Consider the following 21,291-nt stretch of genomic DNA (forward strand, 5'->3'; position numbering starts at 1 on the left):
CTGGAATCCCAGCAGCATTTCTGTCAGTTGCAGTCATGTATGACGTAGAAGATCATGCTTCATTAGGATATCTGCAACATGGTACATCAATACTAGCATTTACAGGATTTTGAAGTTTGAAGTTTGAAGAAGGTAGGCCTATTGCAGTATCAAGAGTGGAAGTATGCTTAACGAGTGTTAGCTTGATATTAGCGTATCCAATACAGCTTGACTTCGCAGTATGCGATATATATCATAATGCAGTCATTCCATATTATGGTAACATATTCAAAGTGTTATTCTCACCCTAACACTATCCAATGTCCATATCTCGGCGATGACATGAGTTATCTGTGACGGAAAAATGGACCTATTCTCTCTTATCTGTAAACGAATGGATGACAGGTATTGGCACGATGCGAAAATGATTTCCGCTGAATAGTTATGTCACGATTTTCCACTCTATGCGCAGTTCTAGTCGACCATAACGTAAGAAGAGTGCGAATTGTGAGATTGCATCGCGAGCAGAAGATGTTGTGAGATGATATCAGGCTTCATGAATACTTAGTCTAACTCAAGTAACGACAATGGATTCTATAAAATTACATCGTTCTACGTAGTATATATAACTCATGTTCGCATATCCAGGTTACTCGTGTGATGTCAGATTACAAGGTAGAGCCTTCAGGCAACGGCAGCGCTACTATATGAGCAGCTGGTATTGTAATTTTTTCCGACAGTCTGGTAGATTATTATTGCAACTCAGAGCGCTAAATCAAACAGTCAAAGGCATATTCCATGGGCGTATAGGCTGTAAGTTTTGCTAAGGCAACTGAAATGTATTTCTTCATCTAGGCAGTGGCACCGATACAACAATGTACAGATAGGAGGCAACGCTATAGCATCATACACAGTTAGAATAGTTTTGAAACCAAAACCCAAGATAGCAACCGACTGAGCGTGAAGAATGCAAACCAGCATGGGTTACGTGAGTTACGAACCCATATTCTATACGCATTCATAGTTTGATCTTAACTTTTGATCTGTTGAACGAGAAACCATACTGTTATCATGATGATAGGCGCTAATCTTTTTGTCAGAGTGTATGAAACTTTTATGAATCTCAATTCAAAGAGGAATAGATATTCTTCAATATCAGGGAAACTTACATCAGACAAATCTTGATTGCAATGTTTTTTTTTCTTTTGAGGGCAAATCGGGACCTGTGCGGTAATCCTCCAGTGACTCGTGAAGATTTTAAATCTTACCACTTTTCTCCGATATGCGACCGATGTTCGGAATTGTGTCGTTCGAATACTTGTGATTGTCGTGATACTAGAGCTCCAGCAAATATCATTCCTCATGTACATTTAGTTTGATGTTCTTGCGTCAGATATTGTTCTAACCGAATTCAATCTGTTTATTTTTATGCATATATTTACACAAGTTTTATAGTATATATTGGGACATTTGAAAATCTTCACACACGTGGACCGCACAGAAGATATATATGACTTCCCAGGTATCAGACTGTTGTTTCATTTAGATGTAGTGTCGTTATATTGTGAAATTTTGGCCAGTGTGCAGCATATGTGATCACTGATCATGATATGGTACACAGATCGCACATGTTCCACAAAACCTTCAGTTGTTAACCCGGGCTTGACGTGAAAGAATATTAAAATTAGCAACGGGGCCTCCATAGACCAGTGCATCTTGGATGATATCGAAGAGAAATTCTCCTACGAAGATTGCGGACGGATATACGAAACTAGGTTATTACGCGAACATGCATCACAATAGACCAAGACCCAATTTCCCGTGCCTATTAGTCACCAAGGCGCGACTGAAATACGCAACAATCAAGTGTATAGCAATTAATATATGACTATTCCGTGACGTCGAGCCGCACTTTCGATTACCAATATCATGAATCTGTATTGCGGTTGTACCTAAAGAGTACCTAAAGAAATATCATTAGCAAGATATTGATAAAGATCAAACTTACGTCCATGGTTCAGAGTTACTAATTGACTATGCACTTATCCCCACGTAAAAACCAACAGGTATGAACAAAATCGTTTTATACTTGAGTGATAATGTTGATCACGACTTCATAATCAGGTTTATTAATATTTTCATCATTTCAAAACATCACAAGACTGCGATACAATGAAAAGATAGGATGGTGTCGAAACAACTTGGAGTAACCTTTAAGATCAGACACCCACCTTAGTCTAGGCCAGGGGTTCTCAAAGGGTGGGCCATGGCCCACTAGTGGGCCACAGGAGTAATTTGGTTGGGCCACAGAGCTATTTCGAAAATTGTAGAATTCGTGAAGGTTTGGTTGCATTTTTTTTTGTTCATATTAAAAAAATATATTGATGTTATCGAATTATACGTATGCTACATGAAGCTTTTCATCCGACTCTGTTGAGACTTATTGGCACGTATGGAGTCACGAATGTACAAGTCGAAATGGGAGGGGATACGGCGATTATATAATAACTGAAAGTTAATGCTGAAATATCCAAGTATTCCGGCAGGGCCATAATGGATTCAGGAGTTGGCACAGCACATTAATCTTCGGAGTCGGTCTAGAAATGTCCGGCCTTGAAATCATTATACATAATGTAAGAGTCACATGAATTGGTGATATTATTGGAATTAATGTTATCACATCGCAACTTCAAAGAGTACAAGACATATACTAGGTAGGCCTATACATTTTACTACTAGCATGTTCAAAAAATGTCTCCACTGCTCTGTAGTATCCCATTCATCAAACAATTGTTTGAAGCGGGCCCAGAATGGGTATAGTATTCCCCACCAAAGTGGAATTAAACCCCCAATCACACAGTGAATGCGGGGATTGGATCATTGGGTTTCGCGACTTGAGTCGAACAGAGGATGTACACAAGAGTTATACGATATTGCAGGGCCGTAACTTTCGCACCCCTAACCCACAATTGGGAGAGCTCAAAGTTGTTAATAATTATTTCGTTGGTTGTCTGTTGGAGATTTATTTACCTTGAAATTTTTCGTCGCGCTTCGCGCGAATTCATGTTTCCTCAGATCGACATTTAAATATGAACAGTCATGAAAAAAAATGCGTTTTTTTTGAGAAATAGCCATATCGGCGGCGATTAGCCTACCACACATTGAAGTGCACCATGACTTTATAAGAGGTGGGCCACAGAACATTTTCAAACCTGAAAATGGGTCACAGACAAAAAATGGCTGAGAACCCCTGGTCTAGGCGAAGTAAAGAATCGGCATGCACATTGCACACTGAATGAAAAGTAATGCAGAGAATATAAGACGCATGCGACAAAATGCGGTGGCATGATGGCGGAGGGCGAGGTCGATGTTAGGTCGTGGTCCGGTAATCCTGAAGGCTGGCTAGTATTCATTTAAAAGAAATTGCTTGTATTTCGACTTGAATGCGGACATGCTCGACGACTGTCGGATAGCCGGCGAGATGCTGTTCCACAATTGTGTCATTCCACTAAGCTTTGTAGACCACACCCCTGATGAAGTTATTAATACCAAAAACATGTTTCGTATGGTGCGATACAACCAATCGAGGTTTCACGGCTTCCATGGTGGCAAATACCATAGACATTATAATTCTCGTTGATAAATCATATATTCGTTTTCGAAAACACGTGGTGCACTTATGCGTGCACGGTAAGAGTTTCAAATGCGCCATTATATAATAGATGGAATCAATGGATGGTAGTAATTTGCAGTGATGGCGAGTCAGTTCCGGAATGGGAGAAATGCAAAATCTGCAAGCACCTTCAGCTAATCGCACGTTATAGAGTTATGCGCGGAGCAATTACATCCCGACACTTAGTCACTTACTAGCAAAATCAATGGGGGTGTTGAGTGTTGACAGCTGATGATTATAGCAATAAACATACAGCCTAATCATTTTTCTCATCGTGTCTCGCAACAGCTTGCTTATCTGCTCCATATATTTTCACAATCCAGACGACATTAAAAGCAGTGTTTCTTAGCGACCATAAAATACGCGTTTTTCCATTCAGCTACCATTCACGGAAGCGCATCTGGGTCTAAATGTCCACATCGTATCATGCCGCTGTTTATCCGGTACCAGTATCTGGGAGAGAGGTTCGTAAGATTCCTCATGACATAGTTCGACAACGAACGCATCAACAGAGCCTAATTGTCGACATGTAATACTTTGACAGTCATGGGAAGCGCCGAATTTTTCGTGCAAATCTGTTGCGAAGCAGCAGAAGGTCCGGACGAATTCTTCACGAAATCGTACAAGAGGAGTAAAAGCATTGCGGTTTCAGAACGATTCACCTTTGTCGTTACCCAGAGACCAGCAAAGACCGCAGAATCTCCAAAGCCTTTGACAATGCAGGTAATCGGGGCGGGTAATTATTTGTCCCGGCGGGCCACATAAGCAGGAAATACGTTGGCGAGTAGAGACAAAAAAAATTGGACCATGCTTTACATTGTTAACACATGTTGCTAAGTGGATGCGTTAGTATTACGCTGCGTCCCTAGGTATGTGGGGCTTGGTAAAATAGCCTTGCTGTTTTGGCAGTTTCGCTAACAGGTCCGCATCACCCGAGTCTATATTCACCGCATGATTTTTCTCATAATGTCGACTCAAATTCATTGCCCGCTCAGTGATCACCATAAACTAAAAAGACCGGTTCACGGCTGACTTCGGTAAGCACATATTTGGTGTTCCCAATCCTGTTGAAATGTCGGCCTCCAACCGCATCTTTCATTGCTTTAGATAGCATCGTTTGTGAGTGAGGATGACCGCTAATTACGTGCACTGATTGCAATATATTACGAATTAGGATTCGGGAACGTATGACGTGACAGTTTAAATCACATACCTGGCAACAAACAAGATTTGAACTTGAATACGGTAACAGTGACTTGTAACTTTATTTGTTACGGGATAATTTGCTATATTGCCTTTATTTTGAACCTAAATTACTTACGCGACGTATACGTACCTAACGTAAACACGGTTCATAAATAAATTAGACTTCAAAGTAAACGCATTTCTGGGTCAGTTTTTCTCTGTACATTGACAATAATAAATAGGTTATATTGTCTAAATTCCAAGAAACTTTTCGCGGGCCGAGGTCTGAGGTAAGGTAACCGCAAACCAGCTGATTCGCCGTGGTCTCAATGTTTGTCTTAGTGTAAGCGTAAAGCGAGCAAAACTCACCTCCGTGGCCTTATGTTGCTGTTGTTAGTCGGTGTATGGTGCAGTGGTTTCTAATCTTTTTTAATAGAACATATGGAGGTTGCTTTTTGTTTTTAGTATTCATAGTGTTTGTCGACTACTTGGTCATTTACACCAGGTCAATTTTCATCATTTTCATTCCTGGAGGTCAAGACAAACTCAACTCACATATATGATTTGTGATGACACGCCCGTCTTGGTCATCATTGGTTGTTACAATTAGGCTCGATCATTAGTGAAATGGCGACTGTTGTAGTGATAAGTCGTGTGCAGGGGCGTACGCAGGGGAGGCTGGGTTCAGAATCGAAACCCCGTCTTTCTGAATGCCAATTCTATCTCTATTATTCATAAGCTCATCTGTAATCAAAAAAGTGGTAGATCACGCTATCGCGTTTTGATCGAACAACACGATGACGCTTTTGTCGCATTTCTGAATTGGCATCTGAAAGTGAACAGCAGATTTGCAATACATAACATCATTAGGTTTTCGTTTTGTGTTAAAATTATGTTTTAATGTTTTTGTCCTTTTAACACACGTGGTAATCTTCGTTTTTGTGATACGGCGAAAATTTGAGGTTCGCCGAAGGCTTGCAGATGAGCGTTCCCGGGTCAGAAAAGGTTCAAAACCGGCGGTATAATGTCTACAATACATGTATCTTATATTGAATAGCAGTTAGTGTTAGGCCGGGGCCTACGATACTTACTACTTAAGTATCGTAGGCCCCGGTTAGGGTATACGGCGAATTTGACTTCTCGCCATATCTTCACAAGAGATGATGAAGACTATTGATTACGTACGTCGTATATAGCGCACTGTTGACAAAGCTTTGTGTCCGACGCCAGCCGAACTCGGCTAATGAGGAGATTTTAATCGGACCTGATATAACCCATGTAGCTGCACATAATAGGATTACGCCTGCAAATTGATATCCGCTGTACGACAATTCCCATGCACTGGACCCGTCTGATTCTAGGCTGGTTTCCGTTTCAGGTTACATTGTACAAAAACAGTCACAAATTCGGGAAAAGTGAGTTTGATATCACCAACGTGGAGATGCTTCATTCGCAAAAAATGACGATAGACTTTACGCACAACCAGGTAAATTCTATGCAAATAGTCAACGATGTATATCATATGAATCGATGATCTCACTGAGAATATTTCTTAGGAAATTGTGAAGTTGGATATCGAATTCGAAAAGAAAATGGTGTAAGTATACGCTACATTGCACTTATTCGATTCATCGCTTTGCTTCCATATAAACTATCTGCAAACTTGTTATTGGGCGAGTATAAGGTTGATTTTGAAAAGATTCTTGAAGGTACGGAACTTCAATATACAGTTGAATAGTATATTCATATTTTAGGCTGGCACTCCTCAGGGGTAATCGTCGGCAGTAAGTAGAGAATTGGAAATAACGTTGTGTATCAGCGATCGCAATTTCATGCGGAGACGTCATATTTAGTAGGGATGGTGTGAACCTCTGAAAGGTTCCGTTTCGTGTGAACGCGAACCTTTTTGAAAGGTTCTGTGTGAACACGAACGTGAACCTCGTGACGTCATATTGCTAATTCCAACCCTATCTTTCAATGAAGTGATAGCCTATATTAATGTACACGATGCCTAGCGAAGACTTGGGCCACATAATGTCACATTGCCGAAGTACATATTCGCGTTTTAAACGTCGCTAAATGTATCAACCGCGGCTATCAAACGATATAATAATCTCATAAAGTCAATACATTCCGTCGCTTTGCCAACAATTTCGACTAAAACTTAGCAGGGAATATAAGCTTACGCCTTAACGGTCTTAGCCAGACCGGACAATGTGTTCGTAGTTCGAGTATTGCTACATTGATATTGAGCAGAGTGTGAAACCAGTTTCTACTTTCTATACTCGCTACCGATAGCACAAACAACAAGTTATATAGCAGTAGCCAGCACCTTAATCGCACGAATTTGGTTTTAATGATACAGTAAAGATATGAAGTCAAGATTGACCCCGTACGCCCGCTCGATTCTTACATCAGAAAACTATAGCAATGTCATTGATTGGTTAAATAAGAATCATTCGCTGACTACGTATATCGCACGTGATGTTGTGTGATTCCGGGTCAAGCTCACAGCAGAGAGTCACTAAATATTCACAAACGGAAAGCTGGATGTTTCGAGAAATTTTTTGTTACAAAAAAACAAGTAAAACTTTTAAGGTTGTCAAGGTGCATGCTCGTTTAGTGTTTATTTCTTATGCTGCCAGCGCCATGCATAGAGTGACCCGCAGTTGAAATGCAATAAATTTGAACCAAAAGATCTTATAATGAAGTGCAAATTACAATTTATCAAAAAGGTTCACAGTGCAGAACCTACCAAGGTTCTGTTGTGAACGCGAACCTCTAAACTTCCGAGGTTCACACACAGAACGCGAACGTGAACCTCACGTTCACACCATCCCTAATATTTAGTGATACGATTATTATAATATATTCATATTGAAATGAACCCGAATATTTTCGGCTGACACTCGTCGAGGGTAATCGTCAGCAACTAGTAGAGAATTCGAAAGAACAGCGTATATCAACAATCGTAACACAAAATATGACGTCACCAGCACGAAATGTCGAATACGAGAGCGTTCAATGTACTATTTTTAGATGATACACGAACTCTTTTTGTTGACACGGCCTTGGCTGGTGTATTTTGATAAAAGTCGACTCCAATTAAGGCACACAAATGAAAGTGTGAGCGACCCTTTCCGGTCTTTACAATTCTCTACTAGTTGCTGACGAGTGTCAGTCGAAAATATTCGCGTTTATTTCAATAAAATATACTATTCAAGATTAATTTTGCACGCATACATCCGATGCCAATGTTTCACAACAGTCAGAATTTGATATAAGCCATGCAGGGTTCACTGAAACTGACAATTCTACCCCAAAACATCAATTAATCCTCGAAAATTGACTATATGCGTTGGTGAGATCTATGCTATTAAAAAATGATGTCCGTCCATTCCATAGTAGGATTTTGGCAGTGTTGGGATCAAGTCACTACCTTCGAGTCACGAGTCATTTCGAGTCATTCCACATTTTGACTCGATTCAAGTCAAGTCAATCGATTTTCGAAAATGACTCGAGTCAAGTCAAGTCACTCGATTTTCGGAGGTGACTCGAGTCAAGTAGAGTCAAGTCAAGTCAAGTCACGAGTCAAGTCACAATTCAAGTCAAGTTGCCTTTTCGAAGTATAAGTATGAGGCATGCTTACGTCGCATTGCATTTTACTGGCTGTCTGAAGTACAGATTGAGTGGTCATTGATTCTGAACCTATGAACGAATATAGAGTTAAATATCAACGCAAAAAGGCGTTTTATCGCTCACATATACATAGAAATGCTAAACTACGTAAGAAATTGCATAGCCTCGGATTATAGTTACCAGCCAAAATAGAGAATAGAGAAACGAATTGATAAGATGCAAAACATTACCAATTTACAAATTGATATGATACAATTCTATGGCCTGCGCCAATGGTTGAGGACTATATAAACTATATTGGAATTCAATTTCAACAAGACAAGAGGTTTGCTTAAGTTAAGAACAGAGAACAGAAATAGACATTTTGCTATTAAATTACTTTACTATACTAGTTTACGACAGCGTAAGCAGTAAGCTTCGATCACTTCGTTTGCGGTCAATTTATTTGTGAGAGAACAATGGAGGCCTAGTAAAACGCACTATCATAGAATAATCGGTCGCTCTCACGGGTTACACCAGCGTTTCGCGTACAATCCGAACATATGCAAGATACAATGATGTTTATCGACATCGATTGCTTGATGACTCGAAATTGACTCGTGAATTTTGCTCCGAGTCACGAGTCAATCCACATTTCTGATACGCCGAGTCAAGTCAAGTCAAGTCATTTTACCAAAGTGACACGAGTCAAGTCAAGTCATACGAAAAAGGTGACTCGAGTCATCCCATCACTGGATTTTGGACGTACAGAACTTCAATATTGTAGAAAACAATACTTATTAGTATATGTTGACGAAAGATTCTTACCCCTTCTGTCACATGCAATCTCATCGTCAAGTGTCCTTTCACGCTATCTTCTATTACTTTTCATCTATGCAGTGTGTCTGCCTCTTCGTTTCATCGTCTATGCACTGGTGGGTGTCTGATTTCATAGACTACTCCAAGTCGTTTCGACACCTTCTATCATTTGATTGTATCGCAGTCTAGTGGTGTTTTGATTAGATGAAATTGTTAATAATAAACTGAACTGACCTGAACTACATTCTTCATATTCCACATCCTTGCCATATATATTAAACTGCATATTCGTGAAACATCCTTATAATTTACTCTATATTCAGATCGAACCCCGATTTCCGATATTCCTTGAAGCTGTGCGATCAAGAACTGGATGCTATCTCCGAACGCAGGCAACGAGTGTTCGAAAATATCAAGTCATTTCTGCCCGAAATAAACGTGCAATCAGCCGACGAGGTATATAGGAATATTAATGGACGACCGGGCAATTTCATGCCATCATCTGTGGCAGATTTGCTACCAATTAAGTTATAGTTGATGGTCGACTAACTACTGTTTTTTGAGTAGTTCAAATTCTAGTTCTAGTTAAGGGTTTTTAAAGGTGGTTTATTCTAGTTTTATTGTTGCGTATATATTTATAAATAATAGCTGCAGAAAGAACAGAAAACAAGTGTCGTCGGCTGCCGTGAGTCGTGACACCGGCGTTCTGTCGTGAGATGTTCTTTCAGCCATTGGAAGCTCCGAGTCATCACTATTAACAGCGGCGTAGCCAGGGCTGGATTTTGGAGGTCACTTGAAACCCCGTCTTTTTGGAATGCAGATTCCCTCTTCAATATTTATTAGCTTATTTGCATTTCAGTAATTCGTATTACTTGTTATTGGTTTATAGTTTTGATTTAGTTAGTTCTGGTTGCGCATTTTGAAAATCCCGTAGTTTGTACAAGTATATATACTCGGAGAAAATAGTAAATTGGGCTGAGACACGAATGATATATTCTAATTTTGCGTCACGCGGTTCTTTTATGACCCGCGGTCAGAAAATATCATCAAAAAATGACAACAAGGGTGTTATTTGTAAAGAGGTCATTTCCATTTTCTGTAAATGGTCGGTGTAACGTGTTCAGAATTCTCCAAATCTATTATTTTCGTTGATGCTGATAAATGTCTTTCACAGATGTATATTCGCATGGCATAGATGCCAATAGATTACAATCTATTTTCGACCCTGAAGCTGCACGATGCTATATTTCGCCGTTCTATTTAATGTATATATTTTAGACCGCAAATCAATCAACTTGGCTAGCGGTCTACCTGGCACGATTACTTTCTGCTATGTCGCTGACGATTACCCCTGACGAGTGTCAGCCAAATATATTCGGGTTCATTTCAATATGAACATTATATTAATATAACTCAATCCTATATTGAAGTTCTGTACCTCCAAGAGTCTCTTCAATTGTCCGTTTTATTTCATTTGTAGGTGCCTTCCATTGCAATTGCCTGTTCTGGTGGTGGGTACAGGGCCACCACGCAATTTTGTGGCGCCATAGAAGCTGCTAGAGATTCTGGACTGTTGGATTGTGTTACGCACCTAGCTGGTTTATCGGGCGGTTCATGGTGAGATCTGCATGCTACGAATTATTCTCACTGTGTGATAGCAATCTCATGACTGATTCTGGTATGTTTGTGCATTTGCGTTTACGACGCTATAACTAGGCCTATATCATTATGAACGAAAGGTATTATGAGATCTAATAATTGTAAAACTGTAGTATTGCTGGAAATTAGCTCGCTTTATACTGTCAAGAATGTGCTGAAGCGAGCTAACATGGCATAATCACTTGAGCCGTACAAGAAACGCATCGGCGAGTTTTGCAATCATCGCAACGTCCGTGTTCGACTGCCACATCTCATTGCGCAGAGCAACTTACACCTGCCTGTCAAGAATAAACCACCCGTCTCATTTGCGCTCGATTTTAGGTACATTATACCGGCGTATGTGAAGAAAGCTTTTAAAGACCCAGACTCGTTACTGGACTACCATTCAGAAATCAAAAATGCCGCGAAATCAAGTCTCATAATAAACTCGCTGGCGGATCTCGCGCATTACCTAAAATACAGGTAACAAGACTCACTCAATATTAGGCTACACAGTGTCCCGTGTAACATTACTACACTGAAGCGCGTTATGATAATCTACGAACAACGATATTACTTATGATAGCTGCGACTACAATTTACAAAGTATTTGGTGCCAAGGCTTAGAGAACGTCTTCATTGAAGTCACCATGAAACAACGAAGCTTTGCTCTGCGAATTCGGCTATGTCAGTTCATTTGAAATTTTGCGGTCGGAGGGGGAGTATTTCATTCCTTCTCGTACGCTGTTTTATCTCAGTAAATTTGCCAGCAATCAGCGCTGTCACTTTACATCGAGCAAATCCACACCCGCACCCGCATCCATCGTTATTTCTAACTATCATGGACCGAATTCTATAATGGCTTTTCGAAGTACATTACTTCAATATTGCAGCAAACAAACAATACGTTCACTGCTGAAGAGAGCCAGTCGAAAAGCTTCCAGTGGAATAAATATGACAATATGAACGTATTGTTTGCTACCAAATTCTATAATGATTTGCATACCAGGCTCCGTTCGCTGCAATAAGCACTATCAACTGTTGCCATAACATGAATGGATTCAAACGTATATACGATGATGAAGCTTTGCATCGCTATGCATTTTAGAAAATACGCGCGGTCTCGAGAGCTCGAAGGTCAGCGAGTCACGTTCGTCGATTTTTACGGATTTTCGGTCGGGAGAACATTTTTAGGATACGACGTAAGGACACCGTAGGGCATCTCTCGGCGGAAGTTTTTATCATTATCGAATTTTCAGATAATCGATACGAAGTTTAGCGATATCAGTGATTACGCTGCCAGTGGGGAAGTTCCGATCCCCGTGATAACCTCCCTCCACACGAAGTCCAAAGTCAGTTCAGTCACATTCAGCGGTAAGGCATTTGAATCATATATTCAATTTTATATTGAAGTTATCTGCCTCCTAGTGATCTAGAGTTTTTCCAAATTGGACATGGACACACATCTGAAGACAAACCGTCTGCTTAACGGCACTGGATTGTTAAGATCTCGATTACTTTACTATAAGATTTGAGCGACGTTACATAAAAAAAGCTCTAAGACTCCAGATACTGGCAAACCTGATGCATGCAGTCTCGAAACCTCATTCGCAATTAACTGATGATTTCACTCAAGTTCGTCGCTCTCAACGCAACACCCATTGCAACAATTCATTTATTATAACTCGAAGACCTTTCGGTGATTCCTATCGAGAGCTCTCGCCAAACTAAAAGTATTCAAACGGATCCAAAAGCCACACCAATATGGCAAAGTATATTACGTAACAATAAGAATTACGAACCATGAAACTATAGCATCGAAACAATATGGCAACAACCGTATCGTAGGACCCGCAACAACTGACATCCGGTCTATTAATATCAGAGTTGAAGGTACATGCACGAAACAAAACTATAATGGGAGATTTGCAAGTTGTAGAATATCTTCATTTTTCATTGAATTTAACACTGCTTTGTCAATTCAAAACATCACAAGTTGTAAAGATATCATGTGTCGAAACCATTAAGTCTTGAAGCAATCAAATACCCCTCCCCCTATCACAGCAGGGATGTGGAGACTGGAGTATGAAATACAGATTAATCTCATGGGTATAAGCAACGATATTGCCTACTTTTTACATGACTTAACGTGGTTTGGATACTTGTGCTAACTTTCAACGCACTAAATTGTTCGTAACAGCCGATTTGGACATAACACCGTGGGAAGCGTCCTTGCCGCATTACGCCATCAACGTGCCGATTGAGAAGTTCGGATCGGAATGGTACAAAGGAAGTTTGGTGCGCGCCTGTCCCGAGTATCCGTTGCATTTCTTCATGGGAGCATCGTCTATCGCGTTTGGAATATTGCTCAAGTATTATCTCAAAGGAGAGACGACGGAGGCAGACAAGAATTTCGTGGCAGCAGTCAGTGGGTTGAATAATTTTTCTTATCTCGCTTGAATGTGCAATTTTATATCTGAAGGCGTAAAGGTAGTATAGGGATTTTAGCTTGTGACAGTCTGAATTTGCAAACGGTATAGTCAATTTCTCTATGGCTCAACATGTTACGTGAAGAAATAGGAGAGTTAGACCAATGGAAAAGTTTCAGATTTTCAAAATGGGATTAAAATAAGAATTATTGAATTTGTAAATACTTGGAAATTGAATTGGATTCCGAAGTAGAAAGAAATACAGCAAAAAAACAGCTCAATGCATATCAAATTACATTTCATTCTTTTGAAAATGACATGGGGGTGGCAACTGTCAGCATCTACACCAACCTTGGTTCGTTTCGCACTATTCAGTTCGCCTGTTGTTCAGCTAGTACAAAATTTCTTCTCGGGCCGTTCACTATATTTTCTCAACCCAGCGATTACAACCGCGGGGGAATGAAACGAAATCTTCATATGTTGATCTTTATCATCAACTATGGTACAAGGACTTTAAAATAGGCAACCCCCTCGTTAGCATTAGCACTTGGTCGCGAAAGGTCATGATCACTTTGGCGAAGTGATGTACATGTTGGTTCTGATGTTTTAATCAAACTAGAGATTCTACGTTTTCTGTATATAGATGGATCTTAACTGCATTGCATATCACCAAGAAAATCATAAGGCGGTTTGGTTGCTTGTGTTGTGCTAAGATTAGTATGAATTTGATAGAAAGATTCGAGAATTGTGGTCAATTTTGCGTTTACGATATTTTCGTATTTGTTTTTGAATATTTAGAGAATCTGGATTTTGGGTTTTTACATGGAATTCAGAATTATTCTTAAATTTTCGCACTACGTTTTGGATATGATTCAAGTCATTCCCGGGGCATCGTCTTGTCTCAGTTCACATAACAGTCATGTACATCAAACGAGACGCAGTTTAGGCATGGATTTCGAACTGAAAATACTATGCCTCCTCACATCTTTGACGCAAAACTGTTAACTAAGTCGTGTCTTGTCAAAGGTCTTGGGGTCTTCAAACACAGACAAATATATGGAATTTTGTAGAGCACAATTAGATGTACTGCAGTGGACACAGAATACCACGACGCCTAAGGGCAGATCGCCCGTTCATTTGACGAATCTGTTGGTGGTGTTATCTTCCTGTCTGGTATCGATCCACTTACCTCGTATCATTTTATATAGGAAACCACCAATTTGGAAGACATTTCACTAAACGAGGATCGTCAAGCGTTCAAGACAAATCTCATGTAAGTCTCGGTGAATTGTATGCTTGAATATTCAAATAAAAATCGTCATGACATGTGACAGATTTCGACCAGGCGAAAACAATTCGCAAAACACGCCGAGAAATCGAATGACGATGCCGACGACGAAGTGTTCCAAAGGCGCAAAAGTCGTTCGTGTACCAAAAGAAAGAGGAGAATGAGTCACCTGCAGCAGCTTTCGGATAATCTCGACTCAGCTGCTGCTTCTGTTAATAAAGCTGAGGACGATACAAATATCATGAACACGATTCGGCGCCGGACATGTCGATTTTCTATGAGTGAGTAATGTTAAGGGTTTCATATATATAGTATAGAACTGGCTCTATCAGTATCATTTTATGAACATTTTGTCGATTGCAGATGCGATAAGAATACAATAAATGGAATAGATAGAAATAGGGAGGGAGTCGAAACGACTTGGAAATGTCTTTCAATCAAACACCAACCCGTTCAACAATTTGCAAATACCAGACACATGCTATACACCTAAATAAAAGTAACAGAAGATAGCATATAGATTGGATATTGGACATGAAAATGAAGTGGCATGTGTCGGCAGCCGTGATAGATATGTCATATTGTGGCCCTCTAATCTCGAGAGCAGGCTAATATTCATTAAGTAGAATCTGTATGTATATTTGTTCTTTAATTTGGCACCAATAATTTCTCTTATGCCTATATCTTTGTTGTCGAGATCGAATAATTTTACTGAAACATCGGAAATAGCTCGTGGGTTGCAATGACACCGATAACACGATACGAATAACTCGAGAAGAATATGCGAGGAATTTCATTCCGTTTGGAGACACATCCCTGCGTATTATTGCCGGAACTGGATGCATATATCTACTCAATATTATTGTGATATTTTCCTGGCCCCGAACTACAACAAAATCTAGATACTTGATGTGAATACGCGTGTTTATTTAATATGATCTTATATATTCGCAGCATCCGAATATGAGACTGCGTCCGAAGGAGAATCGGAAACAAACGTTGTTAGCGATTTTTCCAGCACAGCTGCGAAATCAAAATTCGGGAATGCAGGTACCGTCTATTGAGTTGGAGATATTCCTTTGTGCACTTAACACCACATAACACTGTGTATAACCTACGACGAAATTGTCGAATCTCTCATGATTTGTATGGGGCGTTGACTTTTACTTTACGGGTGTAGCTTGCATTCAAACAACGTTCTCCTACGTCACCTAGGCATGCTTTGTCATAAACGTAATGACCTTGGCGTATATCGACAGAAACAGCACGCCCAAAGAGTGAACGGAATTTCAATATGAACGCTAATACTCAGAAGAACGGTGAGGAAACGGACAAGCCAAAAGATCAGGCTCGATTTAAAAAAGTACTCAAACAGATAAGGTATAACGATTGTCTTGTCTGAACCTTCAAGTGGTGATATCAGTCTTTTACCACTGAAATTCATATCACAGAATGATTGTACATTATGTAGAACTGTTTTTGAAATGCGCATCACCACTTATTGAATTACAATGATAATACTGCGATTGTTATCATTGGTTCCCTTCGTCGACGCACCCTCGGGGATAAGAGAAAAGCCTCCCGAGGTCTATAACTTCAACCGTTATGATTCCCTTTATTGACATTTGAGTAGCAAAATTGTGACATCGAATTATGATGGTATATGTATACATTCCTTGACTTTCCTCCCACGAGGGTAGAAAAATGAATAAAAGATTTCAGAGCTGCACTGATGTTATCGCCGTTTATTGGTATTCCAGCAACCACCCACTCTTCACGGATCGAGAAGCCGTAATCGATCGTACAGCAAAAATTTTAAACGTAGCAAGAGGTTTTTCTGGCGTGGAATATCATCACCTCAACCCCGATCATCCTGTTACAAGTGGAGGTATGTACGCCTTACTGTTATTGGTTTTAGGTCACAAGCAGCTATATCAAGCTAATGCCTCGTATCAATGTTTACCAGAGCGTGAAAATCAAAACATCTCAACAACTGATGACGTCATTACGTTCGTGGATCCAGGTGAGTGTCTCTGGGACGCGTATTCCGCATTTTGACAGCAACTGGTAATAGGAACTGGTCATGAGCGAAGTACTTTTACTTTTTCAAAGTAATCAAGTAGGTTCTACCTATTTACACATCTTCTCAAGTGGTTTCTGGTGATGTTCGTAGACTGCGTCCATTTCTATACTTACCAGTTTTCATATTTTAGGCAAAACTAGCCCTTGAATACATATTATGTTATGATGGTACTTTTACTCGAGTGCCGATGATGAGTACTTTGATCACGTCTGCCGGTATTCCAGTAAAAAAAAACCGTCTCATATTGAACAGAATGGTCTTAATTAATTGGAAACAATATTCTTAGAGTGTCGAGATAGCGAGGCTACTGCTATGTCATTTGGTGAATTTAGTAACATGAGTCGTAAACTGTTGCAGCCGTAATCAGCAACGTCCCCTGCAATGCGCTTCTTCGAAGAAAAGTCGACATACTGATCGTCTGCGACGCCACGGAATACAAATCCGACACAGACATCGACTACTTGGTAAATATACATAAATATTTTCAGTGTTACAGAACATTGTGTTCACTTGAAAAAAATTAAACCATCTAAACGGATATGATACATTTATCAAGTAAACTTCATACTTAAATTGTACGTAAAGACAAATTGAAGACGTGTATATGCCCTTACGGTGATATAAAACGAAGATCGCAAATCATGAAAAATATGGACAGAGTAGCACTAATATTTATTATACACCGAGTCGAATCAAAGCATCGAGACAGGGTTGTAACCAAGTCACATCGCTACGAGTCAAAAGTCAATCTCACTTTTAGAATTTTGACTGGAGTCAAGTCGAGTCATTTTCACTTCACCACCGAGTCAAGTCCGAGTCCAAGTCATCGAGCGGAGGGTCGAATCCAACTCATGGTATTATGACTCGAGTCCGAGTTCAAGTCATTGTGTTGACTGCCCAGTTTCCAGTAAAAGATCTGGTAAACCCACTTTTTATAGCTCTGTTTGGTGATATCGAGTGGTTCGAATTGATAATATACTAATTTTCCTCACTTTTAGCAGTTTCTGGTCGCATTTTCAAGAACCAGTACCAAGGATATCTAGAACTTCTAGATATCCCTGACCAGTACCAATAGACGAAATCCCAAGAGCGCGGTTACTTTACTTTTCTTCGAAATCACAATGGAATATCGGTCTTGCCCGTCTGAGTCTCGAGTCATGCGCAATGACTCAAGTCGAGTCACAGATTGACTCGAGTCGCGTCGAGTCATTTCTGTATTCTGAGAAAATGACTCGAGTCAAGTCGAGTCATCAGAAAATCGTGAGTCGAGTCATGACTGGAATTATAACAAGCCTGCATTGAGATGTCATCTACTGGGTCGAGTGAACCTATCAAATAGAAAATACTGAACACTCAATCAAAATTCATCCAAATGAAATACATCCCTACAGATCTTCCCAGTGACGTCTTTAATGAATACCCCTGAAACATAATAATCGGAGCGTAATCGGGATAATCCCGGATGACCCTTTTACGGATCTGCGTTAATCGTAGAAATCGGATCATTTGTTTGTTTCTACGACTAACTCCATAGAGTTTGAGTGGATCAAACATCATCTCAACGCCAGTAATTGCCTGTAATTATTGTGACATCCGATCCATTTTAGGAGTTGTTCCTATCGGAAAGCGCAGCCCGTAAGCAGGGACTCAAGTTTCCCAAAATCGATCCTCAAAAGCTCAAAGACAATCCTCGGGGCATCGCGCATGTTTTCGAAGATCCGGACGATCCAGAATGTCCGATTGTAATCTGGTTCACGTTATGCAACAAAGAATTCAAAGCGCTGAAGAACGTACCGTTTCCGCCCCGACGTAAAATCGATGAAAATTGTGAGTATTGAAATTACTTTTTCTAACGATAAAGATAATGAGTTACGACGAAGAGCGATATTATTGTTTTCTTTTCTTGTATTTCGTTTCTTATAGCCTATGCTGCGTGAATGCAACCAGCAAAAGAAATACGATCAACAATTCTACGGGACGTAGTGCTGACGTTTTCTTCATGTCATCTACGTCATGTATCATTTAAACGCATTGCTTGTCGCAGTTCGCATATATATGGGCAAACTTGGCCAATAATTCAACTCTCTCTTGCACCAGACGAAATGTACCCGCCAGTGTGCACTTTACATCCCACTTATCATGTTCTTTTGTAGCTGTACGCCAAGCTCGTTTTTTGGACTCTTTCTCACACTGTAGATTGTATCGCAAATTTGTGATGTTATGAAATCACGAAATTATTGCTAACCTGAACTGAAGATGTATCCATTGATGCATTGCAGTATATATAATTTATTATTTAATATTTTTATCGTCAAACCTGCAGATGAGTTGCCATCAAAGGAAGTGTTCAACGTCTTCCCTGTTTACGGTCCGGCTTCGCCTTATCAGACTTTGAACACCCGCTACACGCCATTGCAATTTGATCGACTGCGAGCACTGATGAAGCACAGCATCAACAGCAATATGGAAGTAATATATTTTAGTTATTAATCACATCAATCATACTATTGATGAGCGTGGCGACATCGAGGACTAATGATGTATAGAGACATCTCGTACGCATCAAATAAAATGATCATATTTAGAGCCGTGAGCTGCTATAATCCCGGTCAACTATCTTGGGGCCCCAGCTACGATGATGCGGTTTTCCCTATAGCCATTAGGCATATATTGGATTATGAATTATCGCTATTATCTAATTTCCGGTTGTACTGCACCCTGGCAATGTCACATGCTCACTGTCACATGCTTCGGGCAATTAGTCCCGAAAAACATCGCATCAGAAACCATTATGATATAATGAATTTATAACAAACTTTTCTTTCAGACGATAAAACGCACAATTTGCACGAAAATCCAGCAGAAACAAGCTAGCACGGAGAGATAGCTTTTCGTGGGATTACATCTATGTCTCGAGACGGCATGAGCCTATTCCCGACTCCATTGTGTTCTCATGAATAGGCCTACACACAAAGTTCTTCCGGAGATTAAAATTATTTATGCATATTTTTTATTTTCTCAAATAAAATCTTACCAAATTAGTATAACCGCAGACCAATATGCTTACTGCTCATTCTGCGTCCAACCCGTTACTATATGCAACATTCGAGGCTGATTTTGGGGGTTACGGGGCGCCGAGCAGAATAAAATATATATTTTTGCAATCAGTACCGCGGTAGCTTTCGATTGATACCCGTTTTATCAAACTTCGCGCTCGGCAAGCTGGTCAAAAATTACCGTCAAATTGCCTTTTGCCAAATGGAAAGTGTGACGTAGAACAATTCACTGAGCCATGAGATTTGCTTTTGTCCACCCACACCATATAGGACACTATGGCCATGGATTCTATGTGAAGTAGCAAAAATATATGATATCACCACGACCATATCGAAAATTTTTTGGAGTCTCCTTTGCTAACTAATATACGCCTATGACTGTGCTCTCTAAACATTTTTATTAGTACCAAGCCTCCAATAGACATGCTGAACACATTCTATTCCGAAGGTGGAATACCCTAGCCAACGCATAGAACAGTCTATTTTCGTTTCAATTATACAAATGTTTACACCATTCATTAGAAAAGGTGTGGTTATGTTATTCGAAAAATATGACGGGGATGTATCGTGACGATTGTTGGAGACGAAGAGGCTAGAAATTGCATGATGTCATTTGCGTAGATGCTGTGATCCACTATAAATGATTATGTATTAGAGAAGGATAAGATCGACTGGTTGATGACAACATCACAGCTGTTCGAGTGTGTGCCGAATTCCTGAACAGATCAGTAATGATATCAGAAGCAGTCAATGACTTCGGACAAAGTGCAGCAGCGAAATATAGGTGTTGGTATATTGACACTGTGTGATTATCTCTTACTACTATCTCTATCTCTAGCAGTTGTCAAAATCGCCACATACATGCACGCACGTTGCACAATCACAACAACAAGAAGACGAGATCGCTCATGCGTTTAGGGAAACTACTAGAGAGAGAGATAGTAAATGCAAAGTTGCACAGACACATAATCGTTTTCGCGTCTACGGGCATTTAGTGCACGTGCGCGTATATGAACTCGTAATTCGGATGTTTGGAATAAGGGGGTCGGACCCAATTGCATTGACGAATATCGATGATTTCGGTGTGGCTACCACTGGCGTAGCCATGGAAGGGCAAAAGGGGCGATCGCTCCCCCCAAATTTCCGGAAACTTTTCGAAAAATCAATCAATATAACAGTATATTTTGGGAAAGATGAATGCAACTGTAGTATTATCACCGAGCTTCTAGCTGTAAGACTGACTACTTAGACAGATACCTTTACAAGCCGCATGGCGCGCTAGTGTCCTCACACTTGTTGATTTTATTATGGGTATCCCGAAAAAAAAATCTTCCGCAAATACCCATAATTGAATTTAGCTGCATTCTCAATTATGAGAATACAACGGTACAGTGGATACACGAGAGTAGCCCGAGGTCGTTGTGTTGATTGAGTCTATATGGGTGTCAATTCAATATGGGGGCTGGAGACTGCTATTTGCTCCGGCAATTTCCGTACCGGGACACACGAAGACATATAAAATA

The 21,291-nt window shown here is 40.1% G+C and overlaps 1 protein-coding gene across 1 annotated transcript; it reads left to right on the top strand.

The window, feature by feature from the left end:
* The first annotated feature begins 379 nt into the window (after positions 1-379).
* Positions 380-20,339, top strand: LOC145447757 (cytosolic phospholipase A2-like). Its single transcript, XM_080326018.1, has 21 exons — positions 380-1,501; positions 4,032-4,116; positions 4,197-4,375; positions 6,216-6,323; positions 6,394-6,434; positions 9,598-9,730; positions 10,755-10,891; positions 11,255-11,395; positions 12,021-12,114; positions 12,172-12,286; positions 13,113-13,340; positions 14,550-14,614; positions 14,676-14,910; positions 15,584-15,679; positions 15,889-16,009; positions 16,390-16,517; positions 16,596-16,652; positions 17,070-17,176; positions 18,320-18,539; positions 19,036-19,181; positions 19,540-20,339. Exons 1-21 carry the CDS (start codon positions 1,490-1,492, stop codon positions 19,597-19,599), a joined length of 2,508 nt encoding a protein of 835 aa, XP_080182144.1. The 5' UTR covers positions 380-1,489; the 3' UTR covers positions 19,600-20,339.
* Positions 20,340-21,291: the final 952 nt, after the last annotated feature.

The sequence above is a fragment of the Botryllus schlosseri genome, chromosome 10 (genome assembly GCF_051294905.1).
Source record: "Botryllus schlosseri isolate E-star chromosome 10, Bs_hap1, whole genome shotgun sequence".
NCBI classification, from domain to species: domain Eukaryota; kingdom Metazoa; phylum Chordata; class Ascidiacea; order Stolidobranchia; family Styelidae; genus Botryllus; species Botryllus schlosseri.